The sequence below is a fragment of the Hetaerina americana genome, unplaced genomic scaffold (assembly GCF_022747635.1).
Source record: "Hetaerina americana unplaced genomic scaffold, ioHetAmer1.1.p SCAF_7, whole genome shotgun sequence".
Lineage (NCBI taxonomy): Eukaryota > Metazoa > Arthropoda > Insecta > Odonata > Calopterygidae > Hetaerina > Hetaerina americana.
In genome coordinates this window covers 1,513,925-1,540,302 of record NW_027287316.1, presented here as the reverse complement: position 1 = coordinate 1,540,302, position 26,378 = coordinate 1,513,925, and the positions used below count along the sequence as shown (strand labels likewise).

Here is a 26,378-nt window from a genome sequence, read left to right as displayed (position 1 = left end):
CAGGAAAAGTTGAACCAATAAAATGTTACATTAATATAAAAGAGCAAAAGATATAAATCATAAAGCCGAACGGATTGGATTGATCATCTCCGAGCAGGGCGAAAATTCGCTGTTTCACCAAAAACAAACCTTTGGCACCTCAGCGGAATATGTATATATATGTCGGTCTCGAAGATGTTATATGGCATAAGACGGCAACAGTTTCATCGCTGCTTCACATTAACAAATGCAAAGACTTCATCAATGCCAAATTCGTAGTGCTCCTAAGGACCCGGACACCAAAATCAGATCCAAATCTATTCCTTCATGCGAGGCCTTGATACCACAACCCCGGGAAGCCCTCGTCGCCAGTGAAAATGCATCCCAAGTCGCAACAATGGGTCGGCCTTCCGAAAATCCATAAAAGTGTGATTCCCATAGGCTGCATTGTTTCCAGTGGGTCCCCAAATTCCACAGATAAGAGTGACAGCCATTCCAAAATGATATTTATTGACGACCTTGGTTTCACCAACGTCTGTGGCATTATCAAGTGAGCATCGGGCATCAAGAAATATCAGGAGTGGAATTGCAGTGTTTCTGCTATCTGCACAGCGAAGAAAGTCCACCGATTACGTAACGGTTAAATCAGTATCGTATTTCAGGGAAATGCAATGAAAAGGCAGAGCAGAGCGAGGCGTTATTCATGGTTAGTTAGGCCACAATTGGAACACATGGCACATATTTAGAAAATGAAGCGGGTGAAGAGGTTAATTGAGAAACTGAAAACGTTTCAGCGGAAGTCCGTATCAGTTGATCAAAGTGGCAGCTAAGGAGGAGCAAGCGGGAGTGGTTAGTCGGAGAAATAGGTTGGCACCCCTGGATCCGGGAAGAGAGCGAACTAGGCGTACATAAAGGCGGAGGCGCCCTCCCTTTGCTCGTGCCACCCAAGGTAATTATAATGGATCGATTATATTATTAGAGTCGACCACCGCGATGAAATAATGGAGGCTCCGTCGTCGACTGGTTCACGTGTTCGTTCTACTCTCGCAAGATATGTAATCGTTCATGAATAGAAGATATATAGAATGTACTCAAAGAAAAAATTAATTAATTTTTAAAATCCCATTATTTGAAAATATACACCGGTGGCATTTGTAACCGAGCGTTTTCCAGCATTAGGCAATGTTATATTTAATTATATGTAAGTGATAATAGTTATGCATGAATGGCTGGCATCCTAATAATCCCCGCCATGCACCTTTGCGGTGATACGTCTCTCCTTTCTGCATCCATTTCGATTGCTGGTTGCAAGGTTGCGAGAGTCGAGAAACAACATTCCTTTGCAGACATTTATACTTTCTAGGATATTACAGGAGAGAGATGTTAAGAAATTGGTTGGTAACTGCTGGGGTCTTTTTCATTTCCACGTTTAAAGATAGGTGAAGCGTCGGCTATTTTCTAGTCGAGCCGGTCTATTTCCACTTTATCTATTTTCCACATAATATTGAACAGGTTTGCCTAATCTTTATTGCCTTTTTCTTATCTTGATCTTAATTCGTTTTAATTGATAACATGGTTAAAACCTCGGTAAATATCAATTCATATTACGGCGCCCAGTTAAATTCATGTACATTTGGAACCTTTGATGGCATTCTTATAGAATCGCGGTACTACTTTTGAGTTTTAAAATACTAAATTGCCAGGACATGTAGTTTACATGTAGTCTTGTAGTTTAATCCTCGCGAAACTCCAATGCTGAACAATTCTCCAATAAATAAGGATGTCACTCCTAAATGGAACATTTATGATCGGAGTAATCAGTTATTTTCCATTTTGAGGGTTACATTCCAGAAGGATGTAACCATAGCGCTGTAACTATTGTTTTAATTCTAGTGCCAGAAGTCTCGCTTCTCATTCTGATTTTAACGTTTATTTAGACTTGAATCCCACATAATTTGTTATTCCCGAATGATCGTCGCTTGATTTTAGTGTGCCATTTCCACCGCCGGCCATGGCGACGCACTCCTCCGCCATCTTCTCTCCTCCTCCTCCTTCCCATGGGCCCCCCTCCTTCCCATGGGCCCTCCTCCACCCCATGGGCCCTCCTCCACCCAATGGGCCCTCCTCCTTCCCATGGGCCCTCCTCCTTCCCATGGGCCCTCCTCCTTCCCATGGGCCCTCCTCCTTCCCATGGGCCCTCCTCCTCACACCTGGCAATGCTTCCACTGCACTGCACCGCTCCCCTCGAGGCAGCTCCATTCCCTCCGCGCTCCATCCTCACCGCGCCTCCTGCTTCTCGCTTGCTCTCCCTTCCTCTGATTCGCTGTTTCGCAGTGAGAGTGTCCTCGTCATCCCTCCATTGCGACCCGGACCCTTCGAAGCCTTTGCCGGTATTCGAGGTCGCACCCACGGCTCACCGCCATCTTCCCTCTAAGTGACGTGCGTCCATGTTGACGTTAAATATTAATTTGGAGAGTAATCATTTGTGCCATCGCAAAGATGTTTCCATAATTTTCACATTTAACGCTTTACTGTAAAAAAAATTCCATTAAAGTGCAATGATGACCATAAAATTTGCTGAGAAAGGACGAGAGAGAGAGAGCGAGACGTCTAATAGTCAACAACTACATCCAATGGGACATATTTTTAAACGATGGCTCAGTAGAAATGCATTATCAAAGGCAGCTATCATTTTCGCAAACAACGCATTACAGTCCGCATTGAGGTCGATCGTGGTTTAATGAACACCAGTGAGGAGGGACGAAAGAGGAAAGGTCTGGAGAAGGGTAGGATGGGTGAGGGAGAGAGAGAGGGGAGTGTGGAAGTTTCTGAAGGGAAAACGCAGCGAGAGTGGGAACAACAGGTCCCTAACGAGCTGTCAAGCTCGGAGCGCACTTGTCGGACGAAAAAAAAACAAATGATGAGTTTGGTATGCGCCCAGAGATGACGGACGTGGGGAGCAGTCGAGGGGTGGGTTGATGGGTGGGAGGGAGGGGGAGGGTTAGAAAGGGGAACAACGCTAACACTTCTTCTCGCCTGAAATTCGTCTGATATTGCCGAGCGAATGCGGGAACATCTCCAGCATAGGAAAGGAAAAGTTGGAAACAACAAAAGCCATGCATCCTGAGTCACAGGAATAAGCCCGAGAAGTGACGGGCTCAACGGATGAGCCAAGATATTGCAGAGTCATGCTCATAGAAGTAGAGACATAATTCTGCAGTTTTATCGGCGCAGTATGTAAATTTCATTTTTAAGTGAATATTCACTTTTTTATTATATATGTTATATTAATCAACTGTTGGATTAGCAGTATTATAGACAAGGAAATTAAGTTAACACAAATGGCGTCGACGTTGGGGTAGCAAGAAAGGAAAAGCGATTTGTGGGCCTCAAAATGGCGACGAAAGTAATAGAGCTGCGTCCAGACTCATTCGGCATTTGGGCGGGCGTGCATGCATTCTTCAAGGTGGGCGCCTAGATGTAAGCAAGGCGCCCGATGAAGAAAGAGGCAGCTTGAGTTTGGACACTCTACCCAGTAGTACTGCCATCTGCTAAAAGTTAGGAATAATAAGATGATGTCTGAAAGTAAATATTTTGATATTTGAAATAGATTGTGCAAACATTTCTGTGCGGTTGCAAAACCGCGTAATGGCTTTTGCGTAATTCAGAGTTCACTTTACAAATTAATGTCCCAGTCTTTTTTTTCCAAGTTTTTCATTTCTTTCTTTAAATTTAGTACCTTGATTGGTTTTGGCACTGATTTCGTATTCATTTCCTCTTTTCGGACTATATTTAGTTAGACGAACTCTATAAAAAGTTTTCTATCTTTGGCTTTAATTACTAGGCCAGATAATATTGCATTTCAATAAATGTAAACTTTTTAACGTTACGTAGTATTTTACTCCAGGGTAATTTTTCGGTCAAAAATCCTCGTCAGTAATTGTTTTAAGATGTGTTTTGTGTCGTGATTAGTTCATTCATATTTATACGGTGACTCCTTCTGCAAAGGTTTGACCAAGGAATTATGATTACCCAGTTGCACGGATATACTAGATATTATATTCTTAATAGGGCATTTCTAAATACTTACACCCTCCAAACAACATTACGATTGAAGATTATTTTCCGTAATGTTCACACAGCAAAATAAGATTTAACAAACACACAAACGAGGCATGGATACAAAGACGATGCTCTTAGTCATTATATGAATCACCAAACAAATAAATACGTTGTTACCTCTTCATTTCAAATATCTGAATCCAATAACTTGATAAAATTAAGTTATTACAAAAATTGAACTACATTCATGGGGAAGACGCCAAATTTCTCTTGCCTTTGGAAAGCTCCACCTTTTCCCACCTCGCGTACATAAAGCCTTCATTTTTTCAGCCAGTGAATGAGTGCCCTCTTAAAGAAATAACCAATGTTATTTTGACAAACATAGATGAAGCACTCCCACAAATGCGATTACTCTTATGCTAGTTGTCTCGCTTATAGCAGCATTTGGCATGATGAAGTTGCAATATTCCGTGTTTAGGATACAGTTCCTGTGTCCTACATGCGGAAGCCGAAATAGGCGCCTAAATTTGCACCCCCTCGCTGTCCAACGAGTTTGGACACCCTTTCTAATGACGCCCACACTAAATTGAGAGATTTAGGCGCCAAAATGGTGAGTCCGGACGCAGCTTTAGAATATTCACATTCATACGGCGCCAACACAAGCATCTCCATGCGAAATAAAATAATAGGGATATTGGACCTACATTACTTACAGGGTTTATAGCTTTAAAATCCATGACGGAAGCTGATTAAAGTACGCAGAATTTGAAAGAAATATTGATCAAACACATTTTTTAATTAATATCTAAAAAATCAAAACAGATTCTATTCAAATTATGTAAACTCTGATTTTTCGAAACATTCCGAGGGTAATTACTTATTGCTAAAGGACACTATGTCAGCAGTAAAAGCTTCATAAACCGCTACATCTAACTAAAAGGAAACCTCTATTGAGGTTGTAAGATCTAAGCTATTTTAATGACTACGTAAAACTGCATCAAATTCGAAGCCTACTAATTTAAAAACAAAATGGTAATTTGAAGCGTTCATTGGATTAGAAAAGAATAAACTATTTCTGAGTCATACTTACCTCTGTGTCTATTGCGAGCTAGACAAAAAGACGAATGCAGAGTAAGAAAGGGAAAAAAAGGAAACCTATTCTTTTCATTTGGAAACATAAGAGGCTGTAATGACAAGGAATTAGTCGAAAGATTCGGTAAACTGTTTACGGACGCCAATTAAATACTTTATCTGTCAAAAATTGATAAAATTTAATGGAGTACAGAGATGAAACAAGAACACTCTGCAAGATATTAAATGGCAGTGATGGAGAAACACCAGACAGCTAAAGCCATGCGAAAAGAGACACCGAATAAATAGTTTATCTAAAAATATAAACTTACAGACAAATTACATTTTTATGATAAACATACCTAACATCAATTAAATGCAAATATCAAGATTGAAAACACACATGTTTGTACGAGGGCGGTTCAATATGTATCCGTGTTTGACGACAAAGGGCGTTCCTGAGGGAAGTTTATGTTATTATCGTGTGCTGCCATCGATCAAACGACGGTGAAACAAATTTCAGAGTGATTTAATGGTTAGTTTGGATTTGGTGGCCATTCGAGAAAGACGTGTTTCGTGATTTTCGCTAAGATGTCAAAAGAGCAGTATCGTTCGCTAATTCGCTTTTTGTTTTTGTTTGGAAGAAATGCGAGGAGAGAAAAGCAAAGTTGGACGCTGTTTATGGGGACACTTCACGCCATCTATGACCACAGTTAGATATTGTTTCAACGAATTTAAACGCGGGCGAACATCTGTTTTTGATGATGAGCGACCAGGACGCCCGGCAGACGTGGTTACCGAGGAAATCATTCAAAACAGTCCACGCCACGATTCTCGCTGATCGACGAACGAAAGTGCGCGAAGTAGCAGAGGCCGTGGGTGTGTCGACCGGAACGGCAATTAGTATTTTACATGATAAGTTGGCGATGAAAAAATTGTCGGCCCGATGGGTGCCGCGATTGCTCACGGTGGACGACAACCTGATCCGGCTGCCAACTTCGAACCGGCCGGCAAACTGCACGAACCACGTTATGAATTGCTGCCGCGTCCCCCGTATTCGCCCAATCTAGCTCCCTGCGACTTTTTCTTATTGCCTCACATTAAGAAAGGGCTCGCGGGAAAAAAGTAGCTCAAACGAGGAAGTTATCGCCGAGACAGAGGCATATTTAGGAGAGTTCGAAAAATCCTATTTTTTGGATGGGTTTAAAAACATGGCCGGAACGTTGGGGGAAGTGTATCTGTCTAAACTATGTTGAAAAAAATGTTTTTGAAAAAATGGTTTCTTCATTTCTAACACGGGTACTTATTGAACCGCCCTCATGCACACATATTTCGTCGGGATCAGTGCAAAACATCGAATGTTACATGAAAAATAAATACGGCCACTCAATTAAAAGGAGCGGAATACCCAAAGAAATATCACACACATAAAAAATGGGCGCTCTTTGAATTTTTTGGAATTTGAAATCATCAGAGTCGCCAAAGATGTAACCAACAATTGGTACAGGCTGATTAAAAAGGATGCTGAGGAGGTTGTGCATTTAAAACAACAGAAGTATGCAATAGGAGCCGTTGAGTAAAGTTATGAAGTTCTACATTTAGATTGATACTATACACACATGCACTAATAAATAGAAATACTCTAAAAGACAAATGAATAACAATAAACGTAGGAGATTATAATCACATAGAATATCTGAAAGTGTTGGAATGAGAACTGTTACTCGGGAAAACTGACCGAGGAGTTATCCTCTTGCCGAAATAGACAAAGACGAAAACAATATCGCGTGTAGCAAGGAAACTAGATGCCTCATCGTGACGCTATTTACTTTTTCAGGATGTCTGTACGTAACAAAACACCACCGTCTTAAGCAATTTTTCAAATAATTATGCCCATGTATTAAATATGTAGTACTCATTATTTTCAAAGGTATTACTACAAAGTTATTGCCAGCAGTCGTTATGAGAGTTAATTCCCTTTTGAGATCAGAAATCCTTCCAGAGAGTAAGTAAATCGTTCGCCCAGAATACAGCTAATCTGCAATACATCACATTAGAGATAAATGCAGCACGATAGAGCACAAACGAATTGACTTTGACGGAGGCCGGCAAACTCACTCGGTGATAGCATAGCATCGCGAAAGCAGCGCCGACTCACAATGCCTCGCGGTCGGTTGGTGGGGCGGCAATCCCCCCTTCCCCCGCCCCGCTCCACCCCCACCTCCTCTCCCTCCCGATGACATCCGATCCCTTCTCGGCTCCACACTGGCTTCTTCATCTTCCCGCTTCCCTCTCTTCAAGTTGCCTTCATCATGGTGTGAATGCCATTCATTTGCTCTATCAGTATAAGGATATCGCCTTGTGTTCCAGCTATTGCTTCTTCAATGAATCATTCTCAATCAAGTTGATGGTCATCAATTGATTGTGTCAGTGCAGCCATACTAATTGCTCAAAACGAGTCTTAGCACACGCATTAGACTCTGTTCATTACAGATTTAAGCCAATAACCGCACTTCCTACTGACAGCGCATTACTGACTTTGAATTTCGATTTTTTTATCGCTTGTTTTGTCAAGTGTAAACAACCATCATAATGCAACAATTTCAGAGTGTAAAAATGATTCGCCTTGACCGGGATTCGAACCAGGATCCCTCAATATCCGGGCGAGTACTTTAACCAGTTGAGATATCGAGGCGTCCTCTTAAACTCTAAAATTTTGGGGCTTTTAAAGGAATAAGATGTTGTGACGAAATACCGTACATGCAATGTCACCGGCATTCGATGTCGTGCGCGACGCGCCACTCTCCACGAGGTTAAAGCCAACTTTTAAACTCTTCTGTTGCTGTTTACACCTTGACAAATTCCAAAGAAACTTCGGGAGATGCCGCAACCGTAACTTTTAACGAAGTCATCTGCTAATGTGCATTTCAATGCAACAATTTCAGAGTGTAAAAATCATTCGCCTTGCCCGGGATTCGAAACCGGATCCCTCGGCGGCGAGCTGGTACGGCATGGAAGTACAAAAAGTATTCGAGAGATAACGAAAATACATTGATCGGGATATCAATTGTAAACGGCATTAGACAAAAAATGTTTAATCTTTAAAGTGATGCATGAAATATTGGAGAAAACATTTTGATTTCTAAAGATAGGAGATTTTAACTGTGGAACTACCCTCGTTACATGCGCTTGAAAAATGAAAATTTAAATCTCTGATTGATATATTGATTATTCAATAATTTGAGGAAAGCCCTGAATAATATTTTAGAAATTGCTTCCAAAAGTTTTAAGGCAAGTCTAAAGAACATTGAAAATATTCAAAGAGACGCCTGGAGAAGAAGCACCAGGTGCGGAATTTGAAACTTCAACCATAGATGGAAACGTTATTACCTGCAGTCAATAATGGTAAATGGATTCAATTCGTTGTGTCATTAATGTTTGTGCATCAACTAAATCTATGGCAAAATGTACGTAAATGCGAAACTAGTAAATTCGTGTCCTTGCAAAAGTAGATATGAATTACTTTCTTTGTAGCTATTCTACCTCAAGTAATAATAACATTGGTAGAATTCCATAGTGGTCTCCTATCAGAGGCATAGAAATACATTACAGGTTGCCGTTGAAGGCATGGCACCTCCATTGACGCAGTCTAAGTACCAATGCTGGTGATTTCCCGACAATACTGAGAAAGGCCATCGCTATGATACTGAATTGATAAAGAGGGTTATTGTGGTCTGACTGAGATCTATCGACCCTTTTCCTTTTGGCCATTATTATGCAAAGTCCAAGAAATCTCTATTTACTAATGACCAATTTTCTTCCTCAAACTCGTTGGTTTTTATTATTTTCAACCATTATGGGTTTCGATGCAGGAGAGGAACAGAACATGCTTTAACTCATTTCGGGTCTAAAATATACAATGGATTAAATGTTAATAATGTACGAGTGGCTTATTCATTGATGCCAAAAAGACATTTGATACCTTGGCACCCGACAGTTTACTTGAGAAAGTGCGAAATACCGGGATAAGAGGAGTGCCCTGATTTGGTTCCAAGGTTCGCTCAGAAGCAATACCTTCCCGACACGTCGGGGGGGGGGGGGGGGGGGTTGCAATCGTGCGAAGTGCATTTCAACCAGTTGGGACTGGAGTACCTCAGGTTTTGCTTCAGGGGAAATGCCATTTCTCATCTATATTAATTAAATGTGTCCCTTAATATGCATGCCACAGTCTCGTAACAGTCCATTCAGGTGATGTGACCGTAAGCCTCAGTGGATCGCGCCTAAAACGTGTATCATATGAAATTCAAAGAGAGATTTGTCCTGCGCAAGCGGTTTGATACCGTTGAGTTAAGTGACAAAAGAAGTTAATACATGCTTCTCCTAGTAATTCTTAATCATCACAACACTGCAGCCTGTCCGATGCATACAAAGCTTCGAGTGCCCAGTATTTTAGCGGGTCGGATATAAGAAAAAATTATGAGTGACACTTGATGAATAATTTAATTGGAAACATCTACTGAATAATGTAGCAGAAGTTTTCAAATAATGTACTTCAAATTTGTACTTTATTCGTAATAAGTGTCCCGTCTCCTTACAAAAAATTCCATATAATGCATTAGTAGACTATTGTCTAGATTATGGTAATATGTGCTGGGTGGAAACACACAAAAATCCTTATTAGAGATCAATTTGAAATATTTAGCACGTGAAAATTTATCTTTTAAAAAAAAAATAAACATGAGATATTATTGAGGATAGAAATCAAGGGATTATAATTAGGTTCCATATTTTAATCGGCGATAAGAAATTTCTGGACAAAACGACGGCTGTTCAATTTAATTCTATCATTGCACCTTGATACGCACCCCGCTGAAATTACTCAAACCACTCGATAACATCCTGCTTTCACTTTGTTCATTGCAATGAAAGCATTAAAATTCATATTTAACTAATTTCAGTCTTCGTGTAATTTTATTTTGCATATATTTACAAAATCCGTGGCGGTGTATTTTTTCAGTGTTTCTTCCAAAGCATCGGAGTTAGTGCTGCGGTCCCGAACTTTCATTTTGAGGTGCTTCTCAGCCGAATGCCGAACTCATCCAGCATTTCCGATTGGGTCTTCGCTCTTTACTCCCAGGGGCTCCCACCTTTTCGTATCTCTTTATCATATCCTAATGAGGGCTAATAAAGGTAATAAGGCTTGGTTTCGCATGAAGTTGGTTCGAGTACTTATGACCGGGTAGGAATGGTCACATCGCTTCCACAATGCCTAGCCCTGCAATGCGTTTGAGGAGAGGTGACTCTGAAGGCCGCTCCACCGCGCCTCGGCCGATGCATCTGTCGTGTTTCCGAAGCAACGAAGAAGAAGCTGATTTCCCCTTCAATCCTTCAGTGTCAATGCATCAAGGGTAAATGGCCTAAGAGCCATCGAAGATATGTAGACAATGGGTTACTATCACAGAGATAATAAATTTTGAATCAGCGGCATGTACCTAAATTTTTATTTATTGATGATATTATTTATGGGAAGTTATTGAAAAAGAAAAATACCATCCCGAAATTTGCGAGTACCTGTACATGATATATTCATAACGAATTTCTACGCGAGGCAAACGAAACAGCCCCTTAACCGACCTGCCATGAAGGCTGGCGTCTTCTTTGAAAGCCTAGACACAAAGATTTACGCTTCAATTATTTTGATATTTAGCGTCAAAATTAGAATCACAAATCTTTCAATAGCAATTTCATTCAGTGAAGCGAAATATTATCAATCTATTTAAGCTGGCCAAAACCTTCTCATGCAATTCTAAAACCTTCCCTTCTTACTTGACCATAAATATGCAGAATACTTTAAGTGCTTGATTGCAATGGGTTCTAAATGTATCTAAATGTATCTTCTGTCTCTTGGGGACGCACGTTGAAACAAATTCTGGCCAAACTGGGAAATAGTTGTCCGTTGGCTACCGTGATAATTCATTTTCAAAATATCTCTGGATTTACCAATTGCATAATTTTTCAAAATCTCTTTCTTTTCCGAAGGAGCAATCGCTGGAAAGCTGTTTGCGGTAAGGCGGCGGTATTTTTGTATTCCCACCCTCCGACTGGGTATTGGGGAGAGGGGGTGTTAATTTCCTCTCCATCATTATTAAAAAAATAAACAAATGTCACATTTTTTAGCGAAAAGAAGTCAAAAATGGGTAATCATGTTATTTTCAGTGCCTGCCAGCGTCACCCGAGAGCGGTGCTTCTCCCGAGAGCAGATGCCGCCCCATGAAATGCAGGCGAACACGTCGCGAAGCAATTCCGGGTAGAAAGCGTGTGCATGTGTGCGCCCTGAGAGAGGCCGCCAAGAGGCAAAAGTCGAAAGAGGAAGAAGGCGAGTGAGAGGGAGGAGCGTTGGAAAAGGGCCGAGGGGAGGTGATGGGAGCCCTTACCCCCCCGCTCCCCCCAAATCACACGCCCCCGCCCCCACTCACCTGAGAGCGTCGAGACCCTGGCCCGGAACCCTCCGAAGCGGTGCGAGTAGTCCGACACGAAGCGGAGCGTCAGGGAGCTCCCGGAAGTCACGTGACGGAGGAGTTTGAGCCTGGAACTCCAGTCGCCGCAGAGGCGTCGTCCAGGCCGCACGCCGCCCCCCTGCTCCTCCGCCTCCCCCGCCGGGGGCCCCCCTTCGCCCGGGTGCAAGGGCCCCCCGCCCTCCTTCCCCTTCGGCCCGTCTGATATCTCCAGGTAGTCGTAACTGCACCTGCAATCGAGAATTACAGGAACTCAACTTCCATCGACATCTGGAACGGTTGGCTATTCACGCATCCGCATGGCCATGTTGAAGTGCCGGCCTAATGGCATGCTGACTTGAGTTGAGCCTGGTCCATCCAAGTGGCCGAAAATAAAAACATATTAAAATACGACGTACCAATCTTAATTTTGAATATGCGTTAGTACAAAATATAATGTACAATAAAAAAGAAAATATTTTCAAAATTGAAACACTTGACTTTGGGGCATCTTGTGCCGAGCGATTTAAACGCGGACTTCACCCCATATTTATTTTGGTATTTTTTCGCTTACTCTGTACTATTTTTCACAAAAAATTACTAACTTACGCGATTAAATTTTTGAGACTATAAGCTGAAAATTATCTTAGTAGATTCAGGAGTAACTTCGTGGAAGTAATGTGAACTCAAAGCACTAAAATACATGAGACTTCTCCAAACTGTTAATTTAAATAAATAAATTGGGAAAGTGCAATGCATGTTATTACTTTGACTATAATTTGAACAATTTTCCCATTAATCAAGAAATTAATAAGGGAACAAAACCGGAGAACAAAAGGTATTACTCGCGTTGCGTATAACGGGCATTGCAGCAGGTCCAAAAACCCAACTAATTGGGTAGAATACTTTGAATGGATCGAATTATATTTTTCTTTTATAGAATGCCCATTTTGTTGATTTTAAAATTATACGCGAAAGTAAGGGAACTTATTTATATTTAAATTAGAATCCATATTCATATCAAAAGAAGCCTAAGAAGCCAAAAGAGATATAAGAATGCTGCATTAATTTATTTCGTATCTTTAAATTAGTTTTAGACGGAACGAGGCGTGATTTTTGCCAGCGGTTGTTTTCAAACTTTTTGTTTATTTTTTACGGTTTCAGAGTAACTATTGTTTATATATTTTTTTAATAGTAGCCCCACGTATCCTTTACGTGTTGTTGGTTATTTCATATTGGTGTTGCATATTGGCGGCATCATCCATGCACATGCTCGCATAAATCACTTCGTGAGGCATATCAGTAATCGGTTAAATACCACATTCGTCGAGTACCAACGCTCTCTCATAGAAAAAAATGTTTTCGTGACTTGTAAGTATTGTATTCCATTGTTACGGTCTATTCCGTCGGTACCTCACTTTTGATAGGACTTGGAATTCTGGGGTGTCAATATGGCGTCGGTTTTGGGATACACTCCGTGCACCCTGAATCCAGCAGCCGATTTCGGTGCTCCACTGGTGGATGCCCTCTCGCTTCCCAACGAGTTTGGAATTCGCTCAAGTTGGGGCCCACCCTTAATTTTAAGGATTAGGGTAACGGACGAGTTTGAACGACGCCCATGGTGATTATTCTTTCATAAGTTATGATATTACGTAAATAATTTTCGCTGTGTTAATTATTTTAGCATTGGTACGCTGTGATATTAAATATTGTTAACATAACGAAAAATTGTTCACAGTATTATTATTATTATTGGTGGTAGTAATAGTATTTAGGGGAAGGAGGCGACCGACAGCTGAGGTCATTTGCGCCATAGGGGATGGACAGGAAAGGATGAAGGGTGGAGAGAAACCCGGCGTCGGCATTAGCCTACTCTTTACGAAAGGCGCCAAGGGGTCCGCAGCTTAACGTCCCATCCGACGGACGGCGTACTCACTCAAAGTGCCCTCCACAAAGCACCTCAAGTAGGGATCGAGATACCTCTGAAAAATATTCAACACCGCCGGGATTTGAACACGCGCCCTAAGGGTGGGACGCCAGTACGTTAGCCCCCGCACCATCTCAATCCCCGTATTATTATTATTATTAATCAAATATAAAGCAATTTCATTGTCTTCACGCTTTCACCTAATAGTTATTCTAGTGTGTCTATAAATTAGGACGGAGACATGGCGTAGGAATCGTGCGACGAATACACCGACAACTTTCCTCGCACTGGACTCCATTTGTAAGTTACATGACGGAGCACTTTATGCAGGGCACCGTTTATACAGGCTTGGTAGTCATACAGTTCCTGGTTCATTTATTTTAAATAGACTCGTAGCATGCTTTGTCAGTTATCGCCTTTTACCCCCTAAGTTCTCCTAAAGTTCGACGCATTTTCAAAAAGTAATTACCGCTTAATTATATTTGAATATTGGCGAGCCAAAACATACTTATACGTATGTAGTGCCATCTCTCGAACATTTTCAAAGTCAATGAACTTTTTGTTTTGCTTAAGTAGTCGTTTGTCTGTCGGTGAATGCAAGTAACAGTGTCCGTGAAAACTGTTGCTCCCAACCACTTACGAAGTACGTACTGTCATTAGATATTTGTGAGCAAAGGAGCAATGAAGCTACCCAAATGCATTGGAAGTTGTGCCTGGTTCAAGGGCTTACAGTAGAAATGAGTGTAGGTAGTAAGGTTGGGCAATGGTGTCGAGACTTCACAAATGGCCGCATAAACGTGCATGATGAAGGGCGGAGTGACAGGCCAACCAGCATCCAGACAAATGAAATCGTAGTTCAACAAGTGGACCAAGAATTGCAATCTGATCGAAAATTGAAGCTTAGTGGTCTGGCTGATGAATTTCCTCTTTTTGGAAACACCACTCTGTGTACAAAAAATTACAGAAACCACAAATTGTGGGCGACAGAGTGTGTACCGAGAATGCTTACCGATCAACAAAAAGAGCAAAGACTGTCGAGTGGACGAGCGTTTAGAGACCCAACCCCACAGTGCCAACCCTGAACCTAGCGACCGTTTTTACTTCAAGCCCTTGAAGCAGCAACTTGGTGGACAACTGTTTGAAGACCGCCGTCGTCAACTGGTTCTATTCCCAAGCGGCGAACTTCTATGCTGAGCGGGATCGAAGAAGCTGGAGTAGTGGTGGGAAAAGTGTTTAGAAATGAACGGCGATTTTGTAGAAAATTGATGTACGTAGGTAGGTTTGAACGTGATTTGGTAGGCAAACAAAAGCGTCAATAAAAAATTTTCTAACAAATAGGTTCTTTAAAACCAAACGCACCTAACTTAACTCTCGAACGACATAATCATCACATTTCCCTGAATTACACAAATTACTACGGAAATGACGCATATCTTAAATTCCCCGCTAATGCTGATTAAGATTTGGATGTCAGATGAGAGTGTTGGGTATTTAAAGAGCATGAGGCTCCTAGAAGGAGGTGGGTCTATATTTTCTAAATCTTGATCCCCATATATCGCAGTTACATGAAACTGGAGATGACAATGGTGACAAATGATTCTCGTGTTACACTCGTGGTAATCGTGTGATCACAAGCGTGGTGGGAAGGCGGTACTTTATTTTCAAATCTTAGCAATTTTACTTTCTGTTTCTCTCAATAATAAGATGCAATGATTAAATCATAGAAATCAACGCAATTGATTGAAAAGTTGATTTGTCTGGTTCGTCAATCACGATCACCGAAGTGTGAGACGTGTGAAGACGTGAGAAGTGTGGCCAGGACATCGCCAAGAGCTATCAGGACAAAACAAAATGACGGTTAAAATACATTTCCGCCAAAATAAATCTCTATTTTCATAATAAATAATTTATGACGCATTCATCTTGAACATGACCACCACCGCGTTTGCCTCCACCCACGAACACGCTCGAAGCGTCCACGCAATAATGAAACGCCTTTTTCGACTCCACCCACTGCAAGTAGGTGCGGCACGAAGACAAATTTTTCCAGATATCACTAACATCGGAAGCGGTTCAAAAGAAATTATTAATTTGAAATCCCACGAAGCAATCGACAAAACTTTGCTTCGGAGACTATAAAAGAAGTTGAAAATTGCGTTCATGGCGATGGATGCCGGTGATAGAGGCAATTCTGCGAGAAAGGAGGACTTTTTCGTTCGGGATATTCTGCGTCTCTTGGAAGAGGCGAGGTGTCCGGGTGAAGTGGCGAGGAGGTGGGCTTGATTTGAGGGGAGGGATTGAGTGGAGCGGTCGGGCGGGGAGGGGGAGAAAGTGCGGCGGGCGATGGGGAAGGAGGGGGAAGTGCTGCGGCGGGAAATCGATTGGCTCCCTCCGCCAACCCTCTCGCCCTTCGAGTCGCTAAATGCCACTCGAGAGGTCATTTTCGGCCGTTAAAAGAAGAAAGTCAAAATTCAGGTCATTCCATCCGGCATCAAGACACAGATGACAAACAAAGTACAGTGAAGTGAGAGGATCTTCTTAAGATCCATCAGTACCCTCTAAAATAGACGCCTTCAATAATGGATGGCATGGCCCTGATTTCCAATCGTCCTGGTTCTTTTCTTTTGTTGGATTTGAAAGCGAGCATTGGGCAGAAGATGGCTTCTATTCATAAACACTTTTATACATTATCGTGAACAATAACTATAACCTGATGACAACATACCGACTTTTTGAGATTTGAATGAGCTCCAGAATGAACACAGAGCATTTTTTCTTAATGTGTCATTTGAAATTATTTATCAGATGCTACCTTTTACTATAGTGATTTTATCGACGCGTATTGAGCAGATCTTCTAACTGAGTCTCGTTAAGGACGACCTCTTTCTTAGCTGCCCTAAGGGATGATGATGGGCCTCAGCCACGAGTCAGCGCAAGTGATTTTCCTCGTAAAATCCACCGCGGAAACGAGCGAGGTGAGGAAGGAAGTTCGCGGTGGGTGTGAGAGTTTTATTTCAAACTGGCGTTTGCACTTCCAAAATATAGTATAAATAGGGATGACATGAAATCATTCGCACCTAAGTCATCAACGAGCATTGACAGAAGTGACAATTTAATTGTAATAAAAAATTAAAACGAAAATTAAATAGTCAGTAAAACTGTTCACATTTTTCGCCTGAGAGAAATTGCTCAAATAAATAAGATTTTGTAGCACAAACAAATTAGCAGGCATTGCATAAGCAACATGGAATGAAAATGAAAATGTCTGCAATGATCGTGCCGAAACTGCTAACTTTGGGTCAAATGAAAATCAAATGCATTTTTGGGCCGGCAATCTCATAAAAATCGAATTTTCAAACTGATTGGACGATTCAGTCACATGCGATGCTTCTGAAATCCGCGGTGATTGGTGAGGAGGGGGGCGCGGGGAGGGAGCGAGTCCAGGCAATCATTCCGTTCCTGTCGAAGGCCGACCGCACCCGCCATCGGTGGATTCTCTTTCACTCCCCGTAATCAAATCGAGTCGACGCTAAAAGAGATCCCTTTCAAGCAGCTTTAGAGCCATGCAACCCGCACACATTTTGAACAAATGAAAATTCAGTGGAATTGGTAGAAGGGATTATGCATTCCATGGTGCAGTAAATGTATTCCATGAGATGAAGAAAATTGAATTCGGAAGTAACTTTCGGTAACATAGATAAACATGAGTGAGATGAGTCCATAGTAAAATATATTACTCATCAAATACGGTTCGCAGTGCTTTTGGCCACTCTAATACAATTTACAAATATTTGAAGTCGGAGGATAGGAGAGACTTGGATCGCAGTTTTTTAATAACTTTGCCGGTACGGAAATGAGAGAGCGATTTTAGAAATGTAGTCACGGGTCCTTCCTCGAGGGATGAAGTGCGAGGCCGCGGTAAACCACGGATTGTGGCGCGAGAATATTGCAGGACATGCAGTCATCGAAGAAGGTAAATGATGCTGGATATGCACCATGAGTGGAGTGAAGGGCCAATTGAGAGAGTGAAATCCCTCTCACCCTGCGCGTGAATATCTGGAGGAAGCTCAAATATTGGAGCACCGCACACTCAGAAAGAAGCACATCAGACTCGGTGAAGTGCTTCCATTGACCACTCGCTGTCAACACAACTGATACGGAATTTTCCCGCAGTGGCCGAAGATTTTTCTCTCAATGAAAAGAGTCTTTTACGTTCCAACATGATGTTCCCCATGCATAACGGCGTTTCTCTTACTTTATAAAGGGCATACTATGGAGTCAATCAAAGACGAGGAAACTGCATATTTTTATTGCGAAATTAAATCAATACGCGGAAAAGGCCTGAAGCGAATTGTAGAATGATATGCTCAGCAAACGCATGAAGCAACTTCAACTAAATGCCGAATTTATTACATGGACACAAGGACTCCCAAGGGTGTTTAGCGAGAGTATGCACACAAGCGGATATGCCCAGCATCGCTGGACCAATGTATCCGCACAGCTGTAACTTGATTTAATTCGTACCATAGGCCTTATAATATGTACTTGAGCAGTCTCTTTGCCACGGTGTCATCCATGAGCACGCGGTTTTGCAGATGATTTGGACAAATGCGATTTCATTGCGAAGACCTCTCTCTCCTGCCTCCTTTGGGTTTCTTCCAACTCTCATCTCTCTCCTTCCCCACCACGTCCAGGGCTTCCTCGTTTGTTTTCCATGCAACATCTAACATAACATTTTTCCAACCTTTTAGCAATAATATAGTTTTGACAAATGATTTAAATAATGCAGATCAAGTTAACTAGAGGCGCATTCACTACACTATTTAAGTTAGATCTCAAGGATTCATGAGAACACACAAGCCGTTTTACCGTGCCAGTGTTGCACTCTATTCAGATGGGGTTGCGTCATTTAACTTGCTAATTTGTACTTCTGTTGCATACTCTCCCTGATAAATTTATTTTATTATCAATAATCTCAACGGATTAGAATATTAAAAGAAGGCAGATAAAAAAGATCAAGATTGTCTGAATGGCTCTAAGAATTTCCAAAACTTCATATAAAATTGGCGTAAAATGCTTCCCGGATGGAGTTTTCTTTTGATTTTTTAGGTTTAAAGAGTATCAAGATTCTGCCCTATGTTCGCATTGGGTTTTAATTTATATGTTATTAGCATCATCAAAGAGTTCAAATGTTTAAAGTTTGTGACTAAGATTCAATGTTCTGGAGAGATAATTGCTGGATAACATTTTCTGTCCTGATAAGACTGTATAAGCAATAATTTCTAAATTCCAGAAAGCAGTATCCCCATAGATATACCTCTGAGTCACTACCAGGGGCCCTGGGTTCGGTTCCAGGTGATACCTCTTGGCACCCTAATCTCCTATCTATCCACATTGTAACTACCCACCACCGCTAGGGTGTGTGGCTTGGTTGATCATACAATAAGAATTCGACATCAAAAATTAAGCCTTTCTTAATTTATAGTTCCACCATATTCCCGTAGAGTTTCTGGTTATGTTTTTCCGACGCGGAATCACTGAAGTGAGATTAAAGGCGTAGATTGGGGTCTTCTGAAATGTGGGAGTGGAGAAGGATGGAGAAGGCGAAGTGGACAGAAAGGACAGCAACCGAGGAAGTGCATGGTGGGGGGGAGGAGAGGGGGTTGCCAAGAGAAATCCAAAGGAGACATGGATTCCATAGACGTGAGGCAATGGAGCAGAAACGCCCTTGAAGTACCATCGGCCCTTCGACCCTCAACTCTTCAATGGACATCGAGAAGACAAGTGTCGAAGAATGGACGTTTTGGAGCAACTTTAAATAAGAAAAACTGAGTCAATGTACTCTTGGTGGGTTTATTTACATTCCCTTATTCATTATGTCCATTACACCCAGTAATTCCAAAATGACCACCCCCCCTTCCCATCATTCCCTGATGTATTTTATTGGAAAAAATGTAATCTTAAATCTATCTGTTCTACACAATTATTGTAACTGTCAGCACTCAAATATGCATAAAGAGACATGATGCATGTAAAAGTGTTATATATCCATAAAAGAATTAGAAATCTAAATGGTCAATTAGAACATGCTTAATGCCGTTATATTTGCGCTACTCACAATCGGATTTCTCTTTTCACATACACTGTATGAGCACTCCAGTGGCCGGCCCACCGAACTCAATAATTAGCCTGAAAGTCATTCATTACGTTAGAATTCTAACCTGACTTTGATTTTTGCGGCAAATAAATATTAGTATTTGAGGACTCCACGTTCTAAATACAGCTTCATACTAGCTTCCAGGTCCTGTACGTGAGCATCAGAAGTGTAACCGAAACACGCAAATGTGAGCTACTCCAGGAGGAAATAAAGTCTCTACTCTCAGGCCATTAATCATACCCGACAGTGACACCTCTGATACTTCACATATAACACTCCACCGGCGCATGATGCTAAATTAGGATACACAAAATTTTCGCTGATAAACTTCACTCATGTCGTCGCCAGCGAACTTAAGTGGTAGCATCGCGACCATATTGCGGTAAAGGTGACTGCGAGCGGAGCTAAACTCTTTCGGCGTTTGGTGAGCGACTTTGTATTCGCGTAAAATATATTGCAACCAGAAGCGGCCAAAGAGGAGAGAACGGGCGAAAGGGTGGCAAAGGCAAAGGGGGGTGGCGAGAGCCAATAGGCACTTGGGAAATGGACGGGTTGGAGTTATGACAATGGAGGCGAGGGGATGGGAGAGGAGGAGGTGGAACCGTTTGGTGTTGGCGAAGGAGTGGGCGCGGGGGGGGGGGGGAAGCAGGGGGGGGAGTAGCAGGGGGGGGGGGAGAAGGGGTGTGTTTGGGAGGCGGTGAAGAAAGCAGCGAGGCGGAAGTTGGGGCGAGGCCGAAATTATAGTTTGCCGGGGTTAACTGAGAGCCCTCTTGAAACTTTTCGTATCCTCCTAGCCACGCATGCAAAGGATCCCGCGATCCGAATTCCTCTGGGGGCTCGATCAAGCCCCCCCCCCCCCCCCGAAGCGAGCCGCCTCCCAACTGTCCCTCAATCACACGATGCTATTTGGTTAATTGCCAATGGACGTGAGAGATGGACTCTGGAATGGATCCACGGGGATTATTCAAATTCAGGCGCCCTCTTCGGTCGGAGGCGGGCGACAAAATTTGCAGATACCGGAGTCGCAATGGCGGGAGAAGGCAGTTGACGAAAGGCTCGCTTATTTCAATCATTTTCATAACTCGATTACAAGATTCTGTATGCATTATTCATTCTTATTATACCAATTTATTTGGTATGATAATCGCAAGAATCCGATTCGCCGCTTAGAAGATCAGCCGTAGAAATTATTTGGCTTCAGCTCGCTGCCTCTCAGGGAAGCCTTAAAATCCGGAAGCGATGTCATTTATCGCGAATGAACTAATGTATTCCCACCCACCGTTCGAATGGAGAAAAGATTACCTCATTTGGATGATGGAGAATGGTTGAGTCACACTGCATTTCACCCCTTTTAATGCAAATGCGGTCGGCAGTAACATTGCTCTCGTTTTTAGAACACAGAATGTAATAAATCTGGAATGGTTTAAAATACTCTGAATGCCTTACTCCCCTACTTTAGTTTTATTCGCTTTCCTCCCTACGCAATAATAGAGGGTGAATTTTTGGCTTTCGTGACGCTATAGGCTGGATGAAACATTTTTGTCTCAGGCGTAACTTCATGGAATTTGCATAATATATTGAAATGAAATGAAAATATTGCTTTGTAATTCCACACACTTTACTTAAAAAACACGACCAAGGTTTCGACGATGAACGTAGAAACCTGGGTCGTGTTTATTTAAGTAAGGTGTGGGGAATTACAACGTCAATCATTTCATTTCATTTCAAAATGGATGGAACGTGTTAGGAAAATCACATTTATACCATGCAGCTGAGCGATGCGCATAGTACCTGCAGCCTATGATCTTATTTAAAAACGCAGATAGAAAAGGTTTAAAATTTGTTGAGAATAGTCTATAGATTGCGCTACAATACATCTTACAAACCATGTGTAGCCATCTCTACCGTTCTGTTGATGCAGGATCATCCAGCATGCGAAGAGGTTGGTCGACGCATCAATTGTATTTTAAGGCTGCAATCCGAAATAGAGAACTGTGAATTACGTTTCAATGCTAAAACAATCAGCATTTCGCAATAGGTACTGATTGCGATAATGCTCTTAAGCGCATTTAAGAACATTTAAAAGTTTTCCTCCACTGCTGCCGAAAGAAAAGTTTAAACTATTCAGGAAATAGACTGGTCGATTCTTATCTACCGATTGAAATGTGTTGTGTATCGAAATATAGTATAATCGGCACAGGATGCCGAGGCACGTGAGCCAACATTTACGCTCTTGTTCTCAGACCCTTTCTCCCTCGAATATATCATTTCTTCGCCTCTCCCTATTCCCCCGCTGATAACCACATGAATAATTTTATTTTCAAGGATTGGGAAGAATGGATGGTACACCAATCAATTCAAAAAAATTATAAATGCACCCTTTCAAACCAACGTAATGAAGCCTCAACAAAAAAATCACTTGAAAATTAGCAAACTTTGAATTCCAAAGAAACTGCGGGAGATGCCGCAACAGTAACTTTAAACGGAGTCATCCGCTAATGTGCAATTCAATGCAACAATTTCAGAGTGTAAAAAACATTCGCCTTGACCGGGATTCAAACCCGTATCCCTCAATGTCCGGTCGAGTGCTTTAGCCGGTTAATCTATCGAGTCGTCAGCTATCGAGGCGTAAGCTATCGAGATTTCAGATTTTCAACCTTTTAAACGTCCTCCGAAATTTCAGAGTTTAAGAGGATGCCTCGATAGCCCTGCTCCTTCTCCAACGCCCCGGGTACGAATCCCGGTCAAGGCGAATGATTTTTACCCTCTGAAATTGTTGCGTTGAAACTTTGAATGTTTCAACTTATTTATCTATGCGCGTCTTTCTTTCGCATTATTTCGGCACGCTTTAGAAATCTTTTTCGTCATGTGTGGGTTCCTTGCATCAGATCCATCGGAATATTTGCCGTTGCTAGATCTCAAAGGAGAGACTAACGCTAAATCCCCTCTTCCCAGGGTGAACTCATGGGCTTGAAAGATAAGTCGCGGACTGGTTACGTTCCCTGACACAACCAACATTGGCACCTTGTTGTGAATTGACATCAGAAGCGTGGGAGGAGTATCGGGAATTCATGGCATGGTAACTAACATTAGGGTGCCCTCCGAATAATTTGCCTGGTAACCACACCACGAAATAGTGCCTCTCTCCAACAGCCCTCCCTACATTCCGCCTCCAAACTCCCAGTTTCGAAGGATACGATAAGGAACCAGACACTTTTAACTTACGTATTAAACTCTGGTTACATGTGACTGAAGAAACTCAATATCCCGTGATCCCATTTATACCTATCGTTTGCATTCAGAATTCCACCGTGTGCTTATTGTGATTCGAGTTTTCCCAAGCCTCCAGATGGCGCGACCGCGAGAATGACGGAAACTTGAGAGCTGCGGGAGTGCCCGACTCGGAAAGCTCAAAACGTGCCGGACTGTGGCCGAAGGTACCAAATACTCATGGCACACATGGCTCAGTATCAATTTTACTCATGAGTAATGGTATCCTCCGAACACTTTGGTAATGGTAACTATTAACAATGAAACCATAAATGGACGATATGCAGAGTGAGTAGAGTCTGATGAGAGGAGCGCATTAAATTTAATTATCCATCCGCGAGTCACGGCCTCGGCCACGAAGGGTGCGCACCACATCAATACCGCTGATCTGCACGCACATCGAACCGTGCCGAGGAATTCACACCAACTCTCGCTTGAACTGTGCAAACTATGCGATCGACGTGTTTTGAGCATTGCGTCTTTTTGTGTGACGGGCGTGGGCAGGGCGGGAAACCGACTTTTGTGGTGAGGGGATGTGGAGAGAGGTCCCATGCACCAGGACCACAATAAACGGCGGGGGGGGGCAAATGGGAGGGAAGACCCCCGGCGGAAGAAAGGGAGATGCGGTGGTGACCAGCGTCTCAGAGGCGGAGGGATGATGGATTGTATTATCAGGGGGAGGGGGGATGAGAGTGGAGGCGGGGGGGGGGGGCAGCATCCTATCGCGGCGGCCAAATGGTATAATTTATCACTGCTCAGGTTTTTTCCCATGAAACAGGCCGTGGTGCCACCCGAAACACCTCCCTCGCAGCACACGACGGTGACATCGCCGCCCCTCGGGCTTTTTCTTATTCCGGCCGCACATTCGCGGGGTACGCCCTCCACGGCAAGACGGACGGAGTCTCCTCGAGAGTCACCTGCTTTTCTCTCCCCGTCTCTGGGGTGGATATTCAAGGGCTCGCAGCCAAATCAAGGGGAATGTCGTAAATGGTAAATTTAGAGCGTCGTCATCCTTAAGCAAAGAAATGCGCGCTCAAATCTCGTGGCGAACCGTTGGGGAAAACATCCATGCATATCACGCATTCACGAGCGCATTCACGCGCGAGGCCGCTCGTGACTTTTTTGTCTGGATCAGAGGATATTCGAAGATCATTCATAAAAAAGCTGGATCTCATGCACGCGGGCGCTTTTCGAAAAAAAATGCATTTACCCTGATACTCAATTTGAATAATGCGAAACGGAGCCGGACATGATCTGGAATTTCAATGAGTATATTATCAATAGTTGAGACTATTACGTAAGAGTGGTTCATTATTATGAAATATTATCCCATTAATAACCCAAATAAAAGTTTGATATCCCACTCTGCTAAAATTGTTCTCAGGATCATAAACAAAAGGATAGAGAGTAGGGCAAATGCTACTTAGGGGATGATCAGTTTGAGTTTAGAAAGGGGAGAGGTACGCGTGATGCCATTGCAGTAATGAGATTATTAATCGAGAGGAATATAGAATACCACCAGCAGGTATTTGCCTGTTTCGTAGATTTCGAAAAAGCCTTTGATAGAGTGAATTGGGGAAAAATAATGCGTATATTGCAGTAAATAGGAATGGATTGGAGGGACAGGAGACTAATCCGCAACCTGTACATGTCTCAGACTGCTCAGGTGCGAGTGGGGAACGGGGAGTGCGGATGGACAGTGTTAGGAAGAGGTGTAAGGCAGGGTTGCCCATTATCGCCGCTGCTGTTCAACCTGTATGCAGAGGAAATGATCAAAGAGGCATGGGAAGAACTGGAGGTAGGAATGAAAGTGGGCTGGGAATTCGTAAAATCAGTTGGGTTTGCTGATGACCAAGCTTTAGTTTGTCAGTCAGCCAAGGGGTTTGTTAGGATTGTTGAGTGAATTGGAAATTCAATTCGACAGGTATGGGATGAGAATAAATATTAATAAAACAAAGGTTATGCGATTTTCTAGAAAGAAAAAGGCCAAGCTTAACATTAAAATAGGAGGGCGAAAACCAGAGCAGGTAGAACAGTTCATGTATCTCGAAAGTGTTTTGGACCAACACGGTCAAAGTAGTAGGGCCGTAAGGAGAAGAATTGCGCTAAGCAAAGAGGCTTTCCAAAGGAGGAGGGAGTTGATGAGAGGGAAGTTGAGTAAGGATATTAAGAAAAAAATCGTAAAAACTTTGATATTAGGCGCAGTTCTGTACGGCGCGGAAATGTGCTCATTGAAGTAGGAGGATAGACGTAGATTGGAGGCTTTTGAAATGTGGGTGTGGAGGAGAATGGAGAAGGTGAAATGGACAGAGAAGAAAACAAATGAGGAAGTACTTGGTATGGTGGGCGAAGAGAGGGGTTTGTTGGGAGAAATCCTATGGAGGCAGGAAAAGTGGATGAAAGGTGTATTGACCGGCAGTGGGACGTTATTTTATTTTATTTATTTATTTTATTTTTATTTATTTATTCAGTATAAGTCCGAAAACAGCACATTTAGGCCTTTACATCGAACTATTAACAACGATAACAATGTCACATTTACAAACACCCAAGCCCTAGATGGAGGGAAACTCACCCAGGCGGGAATCGAACCCGCGACCCTTGGAATGGCAGACGAGGACGTTACCCCGCCGCCACCGGGGCCGGCCAAGACTGAAGTTGAAGACTGTAATAGAGGGGAGAATGATAGACAAATGAGGAAAGGGAAGGAACGGGATAGGCATATTGGACGGGATGAGGGGAGGAAGGAAGTACTCAGATATGAAGAGGGACCTGATGTAGAGTAGAATGCGGGATGTTGCGTTTTGTTAGGAGTAATAAAATATTTATTTGATAGTTGTGTCCATCCAAAAACCTACCTCAGCCGGTAGATTATCTTAAAAAAATCCAAATAAATCAGTTCTTAGTAGAATGAAATGCAGTGTCATGAGAGGTAGACATTGGCCTTTAATAGAGCATTTTCAAAATTATTCGAACTTGTCGGGCACCAATTCTACGGAGAAAGTAATTTGAAGTGCAGTAATTTAGAACATAAAAGTCGTAGAGGTTGGTCTCTGATTTTACATCCATGAAATGCACCAAATGGAAACGCTTCGCTGCTACTACATCAATTATACTTCCCATAATTAAGCACTAGCATTTTATGCTTTCTTAGGTCAACAGAGCCTCATGTGAAAGCTAAGAAGAGCTGTAAATAATATGATTAACCATTTGAGGGAATTTTGTCACAAAAATTAAATAATAATTGATGGTGATATCCAAAAGCATAAGTGCACCGCATGAGGAGGAATCATGTCCCACGAAATGCGTGCAAAAAAAACCCTTTGCCGAAATGCTTATAATATCTAGGACCACCTAGAGTTGTGACATTCCATTATTTGAGAGTATTGAAACCCGAGCAAAGCGTAAGTGTGAAGGT

At 42.4% G+C, this 26,378-nt stretch overlaps 1 protein-coding gene across 1 annotated transcript in view; it reads right to left on the bottom strand.

Moving 5' to 3' along the window:
• LOC139696479 (uncharacterized) overlaps positions 1–26,378 on the bottom strand; it is a 434,479-nt gene that overhangs the window by 123,170 nt on the left and 284,931 nt on the right. Inside the window, exon 8 of the mRNA XM_071595264.1 lies at positions 11,589–11,857. Within this exon, the coding sequence (XP_071451365.1) occupies positions 11,589–11,857 (269 nt within the window). The remainder of the gene's footprint in view (positions 1–11,588; positions 11,858–26,378) is intronic.